The following is a 10776-nucleotide window of genomic DNA, read 5'->3' on the forward strand; positions in this document are numbered from 1 at the left end:
ACCTGGGTAGAGTGCTCTGCTGATCATTCCAGGAAGGATGATAAAGATCATTGGCAGCATTTTCAGATAGCTGGCCAGGATGGAGGCTCCCTTAGCATGACTGAGGTTCTTGGCAGACAAGGATCTCTGGACAATTACCTATAAAAAATAAATTTAGTAATGAAATACAACTGTTAGAAAGCAGCATACCTAGTATAGGACTAAGGCAAGCTGACAGCATGGTTACTAAGCTCCTCTCTTTTCATTTACAGCTGCTTCTGCCTTCATCCAGATCCCCAGCCAACATCATGAGCCCAGACCAGCAGGTCCAGGAACGGTGGATTGCTAAGGTAATAATCGCCAAACCAGGCTCCTACCACCGGCCCACTAAAGCTGTGGGACATGTGATCGGGGGGCACAGATACTGGCAGGGGAAGATAACTGGCCTAGAGAAGACAAGCAGTGGCTGCAAGCCCTCCAACAGGTTTTCTCGGGGACAGCTGGGAAACTCCCGGTATGACCGTTCATTCAAGCACCACAGATACGATCTGGGTCAAGTGGGAATATGCGCAACTGGACAGCCAATCAGCCACTCCAGCTACGCTCACAAGTCAGTCCCCACCCAGGTTGAGAACTGGACTTTGCCAACAAAGCTGTCCCAGTTCAAACAAGTCAAGGGGCGGACTTCAGGCACTGCTCTGGACAACCTACAGAGGAAGACACACCTGGGACACAAGGCAGCAGTGTAGCTGCGGAGCCACCAGCAACCACTGTTTGCCTGTCTTAGCAGTGACTGAACTGGGTGTTTGCAGTGCATTCTGGTAGCACCGTGGGGTTTCAATTCATTAGGTGTTAAATGTCTTTAAAACCTTAAGATTTAAGGTGTCATAATTTTCCCTCCTTTCAGAGGGGTGTTTTTTTTCCAGACCATAATTTCACGCCACCTTAACATGTAGTGAAAGAGTCCTGGAATCTCTGGAGTGGCAGGATCTGATGTTCGTCCTTAAATCACTACTGACGACTGCTGTTACCCTGGAAAATTATCACCCAGATAAAGCTGTGATCCAGGGAATACGCAGGATTTCGATTAGAGGTCTTGCCTGGTCCGTGCACCAATACCACGTGGCGAGAATCGTTAGGCCCAAGGTCATGCCAGGCCAGGGTAGGTCACCAGCTACAGGATCTCGAAACAAGTGCATAGCATCGGCTCGGGGCAGGTGGCAGGTTGTGTTGGGGATGATCTTAGAAGGGATGGCCTTCAGGTAGATGCCCTCCAGGTTGTTGTAGCCACCAATCTTGTTAAAAGCTGTCAAAAGAGTAGGATTTACAAATTACAAGAAATCCAAACTACATTCTTAGTCAGGAAGCAAACTTTCTAATTTAAATAAAATGTTTTGTATATTATTTCCAAGGGCCTGTCATAATGCTAGCTGTAACTCTAGGTGAGTTACTCTGTGGTTTCTTGATAAATTATAGGTAAATTTCAATGTTCAGTTGGAGTTCTGTGGTAACTTTATTTATCTAGGGTGGAAACCAAAATGCGAACTATTAAAATGTAATTGAATTACATAAGCTGTAACAGATTTACACATTCTGTTTGAAAAGCTTAGATCAATGAGGCCGGTCTTTCTCAGTGGGAAACGTAGGAGTTTCTTGGATGGGTGGCACAGCCGTCGCCTGAAAGAACAAGCTGCTCGATGCTTGTGTAGTAGATCAGGTACAGCAATGACTCTTAATTTTTTTTACAAGTGGCTGTAGAAAGCTTGTTATTCAGCTTCGTGCTGGGGACAGTGGAGCCAACAATCACTCACTTCCAGGAGCTGGAATTATAGTTTACGTAATGCGATAAAGTTTATCTCAGCGTTGAATTTTCCCTGCAAAACTATCTTGCTCATGATTCATACAGTTATGCTACATATCATCACTAGCTGAAAGTATGTAGAACTGTAGGCAAATGTTCAAATTTTGGCAGAGAATCTGCGAGCCTTGCCATGATATATGACTGCAATGCACTGCTAATTCCTGACCCTCAACAATCCACTCCTTGAAAGTCACCCTGATGAGTCCTGTTTACAGTTCTTACAGTGGATCCCTGCGAAGCCTTGTAAATATTAACGCTGTCACTTTTGAGTGCTAAGTAATAATTTTATTGAAAATAAATTTTATGCTGGAAAAAAAGTGGCTGCTTTCAGCTTTTCTTTCTTGCCTTCTTCGGACGGGGAAAAGGCATCAGACAGACTCACCCGTGATGGTGAGGATGATCGCCCCGATGATCATGATGAAGGTCTGTAAGGTATCTGTGTAGATGACGGCAGCCAGGCCTCCTGAGGAGATGAGAAGGGGCAGGATGGACCTCTTTTAACAATGAGAAGAAAACTGCCCCCAGGTCAGGCTGGGGACTGAGGGCATACACACCTGCTATGGTGTAGAGTGCGGTCACCACCAGCATGAGGACTGTAGACAAGTAGATATTCCAGCCCAGACACACCTGGATAAACAGGGCTCCGGAGTACAGGTCTGTCTGTAGCAATGCAGAACGGTGGGAAAACAATTAAGCCAAGCTATGCTACATGCGAACAGACCTCTTAGAAACATCAATATGTAAAATTACAGGTCTTTTCTTGGTACAGGTGTTCTAGACTGCATGGTAGAACACCATACCCATTACGTTTTTACCATCTTAGAGAGTCTTCTTATGTCTGTCTGAAGTAATGCAGGTCTTACGGTCCTTTTTACATTTGACATACATAAATAGCATTAAACCAATTGCAATATCTCCAGAATTTAACCTCCGAAAGACATTTTAATCTCCCACAGCCAGTGCTCTTTTTGGAACTGGATTTATAGGCTGTAATGATTTCTTTAAAATGGTATTTCGTGTTCTGATCCAGTCACAGTCACGCTGCCCATATGCAGCATAGCTGCTAAACAGTAAGTCTTAAAATCAGGAAATAGCAGCATTTTTAAATGAGACTTTTATTTTATTCAGTGAAGCGTATATTAAACATTAATTTATATTATAAAAGTAAGTGCATATTAAACTGTAATGCCTGCAAGCTATTTGACAACTTGGCACCTGCAGTAACAGTACATTTATGTGGGAAACGAACATGACGAGTTCTGTGGGCTGCAGTTCAGCTCAGGCAAATTAAATAGAAAAAAAATTATTTTATATATATATATATATATATATATATATATATATATATATATATATATATATATATATATATATATATATATATATATATGCGCTAACACCCTTGGACTTAGCGGTTATTTCCTGATGAAATATCATAGCTATAAATCACTTTTTTTTTTTTTTTTAAATAGTAGATCTTAGATAGCTCTGGGTTCCGAGGTTGAGCACCTCAGCCTGCCCATCGTCCCAGCAGACCTCGCAGGTGATGACAGCGGCATCCATGCTCCAGCTCACAAGGCGTAGCGCTTGTTATTTTTTCCGCCCTTCGATACGCGAGGTGAAAACACTCCCCTGAATAAAGGGTGTGCTTGAGAGGAGACACTCCCCGATCAAAGGAAACCTAAGAACTCGGCCAGCTTTTCGTGAATATCTGCGGCGTCAGCCCGATTTGGCGTGACAGTTCGTGCGGTGACAGAGTGTTAAAAGAAATCCACAGAAACGTGTCTCAGTGGTTCATGCATCAGGTACCTGCCAGCTCCTAAATAATTTGCGGGATATTAAAACATTCAGCACAACCTGACACCCACGGCGAGGCCAGCGATAAATATATATCTGTCGGTCAGCGTTAAATTGGCAAGCGCCGCCTCGCTGAAAATTGAGCACAGAGCTCAGACCGACCCAGCAGCAACCGCATGGAAGCGACTAGAACCGAGTGACAGCATGGCTGATCACATGATTGATCACAGGCTTGATCACGTGACTGCGCAGCCCAGCGGAACGTACAGCTAAATGGCTCCCATTACAAAGCTGACACGATTATCAGTTACTCCTCCCCCCGCAAATTAATTTCACATGACCTGTTTTCTACAAAATCAGTATCTGCTGATATTAACTGTTACCTTTAAAATATCAGCCTTTGCATTAGCAAGAAAATAAGATATTTCTATTTCAAGGACCTAATAGCAAAACACTCAAATTCCCCAGTAAGACCTAGACTATTTGGGAAATGTAGCAACCCTACAGTAATAATCATTAAATTATTCAAATGCTGTTTATGACATTCCTGAGATGCTAAAATTGTTTCAGTTCAGCTTGCATGTATGTAAACTACACAATTCTGGTGCTTTTTTTCTGCTTTTTTTAAGATCTGTAGATCTTTTGCATTAGCGTGTCTGGATCTTTGCAAAACCACTGGACAATAGAGACTCAAAGCATCTCAATGACATTTTTCAAGGAATGAAAGACGGATTAGGCAGAGCTGAACCAAAGCATGTTCACTGAACAGCTGTCATAAACACAAAAGCCGTCGCAGGAGAAACAGCCATTATCTCCACGTTTAAAAAGACATGGTCTTTGAAGGACAAAGGCTGTGGTTTGGACAACATTCCGACAGACTGTCTTGTATAAGCAAGACCCCATAAATACTGGAGCCTGTTTTTTGTGTTTCATGTAGCCTATCTGCTTTCTAACTACGACGATAATCTGCAAAACATATCTGGGATGCTGACATGTCAGGGACGTGAGGGGAGCGGTAGCTGGGAGGGTCCGCTTAGCCCTCCATGCTCACACTGTCAGGTTCGGTGTACTGATCACAAGCGCTGCTTCTGCCTTCAGGACACAGATGGGAACATTCTGAAAGTCTTACGTAACACACATCCAAACTATTGGAATATGGCAGGTAAACAAACTCAGCGCAAATATCACTTCACATGGGACTATTACAGTTCCATTCAGCTTACAGTTTTTCCAGCTTTCTGGAAATACTAAGAGTTTTCCTTCCAAGTATTATGGATATGTAATTGCTTAAATTTATTGACATTTACAATTGTTGAGTAATTTATGTCATTGATAGTTGCTTGTATATGGGAACATTTAACAGACAGATCAGCAGGGCAAGAGTGTAGGTTTGGTTTCTATATTGGTAGGGACCAAATGACATGGTACTCTCATGATATTGGTTGGGACATGTCCCTATTGTCCATACCTCAATCTACACCCTTGCTGCAGGGTCCTGTTGACTGCCTTGCACAAATGCTAGCAATACTTGCTCATACGGGCAATAATGCTGTCCTGCAACTTTGATAGATAGATAGATAGATAGATAGATAGATAGATAGATAGATAGATAGATAGATAGATAGATAGATAGATAGATTGATAGATTGATAGATTGATTGACTGATTGGAGTACAACTGCATAAAAAGCTGTGCTCACCGATATTTTGGTGAACACGGACAGCATCAGTGACAGGGCGGACAGGTACATGCGTATTCGCTGTCCGCCGAAGCGTCTGCCCAGGTATTCCGGCATGGTGACGATCTGATCGGGAAAGGGCAGAAGCACATCGCTTGTACGGTGTCAACCATAGTGAGCACCGACAATTTCTTACTGTTTTCCTGGAAGGGTGCACACATTACAGTGTCACTAAAGCTGGCAGTGCAGCGCAGAGCTATGCAGTGAAGGCGAAGAAAAGAATCTAACTGATATACACCTCCCCAATCTGCAGACCAGGTGAAAAAAACGCACAATGAGCACATCTCACAGCAAGAACTCACCCCAGAGGTGACGTATACGGGGACGAAGACCCATGCCAGGGCAAGTAAGACATAGGTCGCCTGCCAAACAAAGTGCAAGATGTTACATTCCAACAATAATCATCAAGGAAGTAATGAACAGAATAAAGAATTCTCGCCATTCTTTTAGGATTTTTAATCTTTAAAACGTGAAACTATCTGCATATATCATGGTTACGACTTCCCTCTGCTGGCCAATAAGGATACTGCATAATTTCCGTCCTGAATTCCGTTTGAAAAGGAGCATTAATGTATTTTACCGTTCATGTGTTTTAATGTGCGATTGATGTGTATGACACTCTTAAAAATCAGACATCGTCATGTCACCCATTCTTTACCATAGTTTGTGTTTGGGTATTTCGTCTTGCACCCTAAACTTACAGACTGCCAGGAAATTATTTATTATATATTAATGCAGGAAAGACTGATTCATACGTCCCCCACCAGCTCATATTTCTATTTCGGCAATTCGACTCATTAGTCGTCAAGTTACCAGTCTAACAAAGCACTGTCTGACAGCTCATGGCTGAATACTGTGGCTGCTTAATTTATTCAAACAATAGTCATTCCCTCATTTTAATATACAAACGGTATAAGGAGATTTTGTAGGAATTTTGCATAGTATCCTTCGCTCAATTAAACAGAGAGCTCGGTTAATTTGTGATATGCGCTGCGGTCCGATTGACCTTCACAGCTGCCAGTGGTGTGAAACAGACCCGCAGCCAGAAATAAATTTCGCAATTTTTTTTTACCCTGGGGAGGTAGAGGTAGATTTTGCAGTCCGGGAAACGGAAGCAAATTGGCACCTGCCTAAATGATCGATCGGTAACTGACAATTTGCGGGGGGTCAAACCCGTTATTTTAATGGCTCTGTGCCTGATGTGAAAGGATGAGAGAGCTCCCGGCTACACGTGGTCATACGTAATTATTGTATGAAAACCAGGGTAGCCGCGGATACTTATCCGGCGGAGGCAGGACAAAAGCGCAGGCTGACTCACATTCCACTCGAAACCGGCCACCGCGATGCCTCCGGCCGCCCCTGTGCCGGCGAGTCCGATGAAAAGTCCCGATCCCTCGCTGCTGGCGAAAAGGGAGGCCCCGATCTAGCGGGGGCATCACAGCGACCCACAGATTAAATTCCGACATTCAGGTTATTAAGAGTTATTAAGGATAGACTAAGGCGTTTCTATTTTAGACACACAAAAAAATAATAATAAAAGAAGTGAGCTATATTCTAATTTTTGTGGATGTGTAGCGCAACCAGGGGGTGGGGGTCTTATCTAAATCCTTCAGTCTGTGAAGAAGATTGCCTTCCTCATTTAAATTAATGGCCTTCAGTTTAACATAGAGACCCATTTGAACAAATGTTGATTCTGTGCCTAGTTAATCATTTGTCTGAATGGTGCTCCTAGGGGATGCTGCCCTTCCAAAAAATCCACTAGCAGCTACCTTACAGCCGCCTGACAGGCAGTCAGGTTTGTGGGCCAGTGGATGGAGAACAGAACCCTAACAGTAGATATGCTGCTCGTCCCTGCATGTGCATTCTGCTGTAATCCCAAAGCTTTCGCTGGTGCATGAAGCCAAAAAGCTCCGTTTTCGATTCCCACAACATCTCCCAGTTCCCATCTGGTTGTCTTCACATGCCAGTGCAGTTTAAGCGACTTACAAACCCTGTTGGATGCTCGAAATAAAGACTTATTCCGGAAACTTCCAGATAGTCTGTTGACTCGAAGCTGGCATCTAATTGCGTATTCAGGCTCTGTGACCCCAGGATGCAGCTAAAATCCGTGATTCTCCACTTGTACTCATCACATTTTAGTTCTCCCTCTGCGGCACCCTCCTATCACACACACTATCAGGCGCGGTGCTTTTACATTTCTTAAAGGTGATATGTTTTTGATCACTTTAGTGTAAAAAGATCCCATATGAAATTATTATGAATTTTTGGAGCCATTTTTCGCTGCCATGAGGGTTTTGACACTTCTCTGATTTACATGCATGCTATCTCACTTTCGTGACTCAGTGAAACACTGTATTATGGATGGCCACTCCAAAACACTATGTGATTAATGTAAACAGAAGAACATAAATTGATTTTTGAAATGCAATACGGATTAAGGCAGATTATTTAATGCTCTTACAGATTTTAGTAATTTTATATATCCATCTGTCTGTCCATCCATCCATCCATCCATCCATCGCTTATCCAGGGCTTTGTTGCGGCATCCTGACATGGTATTCCCAGGCCAGCCCAGAGATATGATATCTCCAGCCTGTCCTGGGCGTCTGGCCCGGGGCATCCTGCCGGTTGGACATGCCTGAAACACCTCCCCAGGGAGCCATCCAGGAAACATACTAGATAGGTGCCCGAACCACCTCAACTGGTTCCCTTCAATGTTTTATTTGTTTGTTTGTGTGTTTAACTGTCCCCTGAGTAACTGCGTTAGAACACAACATTACAGTGTCCCACATTTTATAGTTTTGCTCATCTTTACCTATTAAAGTCATGTGTTAAATTGGGGGTGAGTGCATGCATGCATGGCGGTGTGTACGGTCTGTAGTCCGAGTCATTGTGACAATGCTGGGGTCACAAGCATGTGTACAGTGCTAATAACCGGAAGCAGAAGCCTGTTTTTACATGCCAGTGTGCGTATTTCACATAAATACTGAAGCACATTTTTTTAACTGTTCCGCTAGTGCAGAACCATAAACACAATCCACACATTTTATAAATGCCAATGACAGCTCTCATCTATTTCAGTTTTTATATTTTTGGACAAGATTTTGCACAAAGTTGTTCTTAACTGGTTAAGGGATATTTATTTAAGGTTAATAATAGTATTTCATTTTCTGCCAAAAGGCCACATACTATATATCACACCTGTTCCTTGACAAAATCCTTGGCCCACAAATTTACAAATTACAAATTTCTTGCTAGACCTGTAGTATGGATGGTCCTATATTCTTTAGCTCCAAACCCTGAAGATATTTTGTCTGCAGAGAGCAGCACACATTGGCATTAAACGCCCAGTGTTTACCATGTTCTTTTGATTACACATAACACAGAAAACACTGCCAAGTAGTACCACCACCAAATAGGTAATGTACCTAAAAAAATAACACACTGAAAGGTCAGTGGAGCTTAATGAGACATATTATATAGAGGGTTATATTTAGAATGTCCTCATGTTAAAAAAAATGGGTTAGAATAAAGTTTTCAATGCAGCACACTAGCTAAATATCCGCACTAATGAAGGTGGATAGCTTACACTGAAAATTTGTTGTCATGTGACATCTTGTGCAGTCAGCTGGTCCGTCGATGTTTTTGCCATTAGGTCACACTGTTAGTAAATGGCTTTTGTTTCTGTGTTGCAGGGGAATGCCTGCTTCCTCTTTATTATAACAAGGGCTGCTCTGTCACAAGGACGAGGCAGCATGACTGATAGTTTACCACTCATGCCGTCTGCCTATGTATTGGAAGCTTTTTTTGCCTGCCAACGCTGCAGTATGTGGCTATAAATTTTTTCCACAGAAAAGCACTTATTGTGTGCAACACAGTTTAAGCATTTCCCAAGAAATGAACGACAATATGTAGACTGTGAACATCCCAACGTACCACTCTCTGAGTTACAGTAATTTCTCAAATTCTAAACCATTTGCAATATAGTCTGACAATGTGCTACATTTTTACAAAGACTAACTGTGCTGTTTTTTCAGTTCCCTTTAATAAGCTGCATAATTTCTGTTGTTAAAGTTACAAAAGGTACCATTAGGCTTATAATGCTCCGTTCATGCTGTACAAAAGCGGTTCTTTCACTAGTTACTGTTAATTGGGAACAATTTGATCGCTTACTTGGATAAAACCTCACTATAATGTTAATAAATTAATGGGTTTTGTTCTACCCGTTTGTCATGTTCCTGTTCAGAGTCCTGAGATTTCCCCTGAGCCAAAACATTTTTTAAATCATCATTGGCTGGTCCGTGCCTTTCAGGCGGGTGTGGGGATACTCACCGGCCACCAGGCCATGTCCCGTCCTGCCAAGAAGTATCCGTTGAGAGTGTTCCTGCTGACTCTGCAAGACGACTAGTGGGGCCAAAGGGAACTCATTCACTATCTTTGAATCAAACACTCACACACATACAGTCAGATCACTTTCTTAAATAACACTTTGTCCTAATGTCTAATAGCAATGACTGTAATTACACTCACCCCAGGAGATGTCACACAATTAACATGATACCTCTACCAGCACAGAAACGTTCTAAAAGATTACCGGGCACAGAGGAAAGGTCAGGAAGGAGATCGGCAGCCGATCAGGGTTCAGGAAAAGCGGGAATGGTTTTTGTCACTGTTGATCCACTGGTATTTCCACAAGTCACTGACACACCAGTGGATACTTAAAAAGCCCCCCAAGGGCCCGGAACATACATCCCCCAACACGGCCTGGAATTACTGACCATGTTTCCTGTATTGAGCTTCCAGTGAGTAGGACTTAAATAAAGCTGCAAAGTTTTCAGTCTTATTTTAGTCTCTTTTCCTAAGATTCGTGGACAGCGGGGTGGTCAAAAAGACGACGGTAAGATGGAAGGACACTTACCCAGATGCCCACGGCCACGTTGAGCAGAAAGTAGGCGCCGATGACGATGACGTCGGAGACGCTGAAGGACTGGGCCAGGTTGAAGAAGCTGCCCGTGGAGTTGGAGTCCATGCCTGCTGCTCCGCTGGGGCTCCGCGGCCAATTTGCTGGAAAGGAAGACGGGAGAGGGAGAAGACGAGGAGCAGGGGGCGGGGGGTGGGGGGCACATTGATCATTAAACGCATCAGTTTAATGAAGCACCTCTGTGTTTGGAGGTAAGCGCAGCACAGTCCACACATGGAGTTTCAATCAGTACACAGCCCCTGGGGGGCTGTTTGGCGGGGTGACAGTGCGGTTGGGGGACACGCTACCAGCCTAAATCTCACCCAAGTCTCCTTCTAGGACAGTTTGCTGCCACACAAACCGGTTTATTTGCAGAGTCAGACATTCACGGGTGTAGGATGAGTCCGGCCGTCTTTAATTATTACCTTTCCCTCTCAAAGG

At 43.3% G+C, this 10776-nt stretch overlaps 2 protein-coding genes across 4 annotated transcripts in view; one reads left to right on the forward strand and one right to left on the reverse strand.

Annotated features, from left to right (window-relative positions):
* The window catches only part of LOC125741840 (protein FAM83G), a 7502-nt gene extending 5344 nt beyond the window's left edge, over positions 1-2158 (forward strand). Inside the window, exon 5 of the mRNA XM_049013257.1 lies at positions 252-2158. Within this exon, the coding sequence (XP_048869214.1) occupies positions 252-728 (477 nt within the window). The 3' untranslated portion in view covers positions 729-2158. The remainder of the gene's footprint in view (positions 1-251) is intronic.
* slc5a10 (solute carrier family 5 member 10) overlaps positions 1-10711 on the reverse strand; it is a 21347-nt gene extending 10636 nt beyond the window's left edge. Inside the window, exons 1-9 of one of the 3 annotated variants that reach the window (XR_007397923.1) lie at positions 10294-10711; positions 9708-9779; positions 6694-6798; positions 5678-5737; positions 5337-5441; positions 2395-2500; positions 2223-2303; positions 1080-1285; positions 3-138 (exon numbers count right to left, since the gene is read on the reverse strand). Coding sequence is in view for 2 of the 3 variants with exons in the window: in XM_049013259.1 (XP_048869216.1) it covers positions 3-138; positions 1080-1285; positions 2223-2303; positions 2395-2500; positions 5337-5441; positions 5678-5737; positions 6694-6798; positions 9708-9779; positions 10294-10404 (982 nt within the window). In the remaining variant the exon portion in view is untranslated. The remainder of the gene's footprint in view (positions 1-2; positions 139-1079; positions 1286-2222; positions 2304-2394; positions 2501-5336; positions 5442-5677; positions 5738-6693; positions 6799-9707; positions 9780-10293) is intronic. The other 2 variants (XM_049013259.1, XM_049013261.1) reach the window with 2 other exon arrangements.
* Positions 10712-10776: the final 65 nt, after the last annotated feature.

Source organism: Brienomyrus brachyistius, chromosome 5 (genome assembly GCF_023856365.1).
Source record: "Brienomyrus brachyistius isolate T26 chromosome 5, BBRACH_0.4, whole genome shotgun sequence".
Classification (NCBI taxonomy): Eukaryota; Metazoa; Chordata; class Actinopteri; order Osteoglossiformes; family Mormyridae; genus Brienomyrus; species Brienomyrus brachyistius.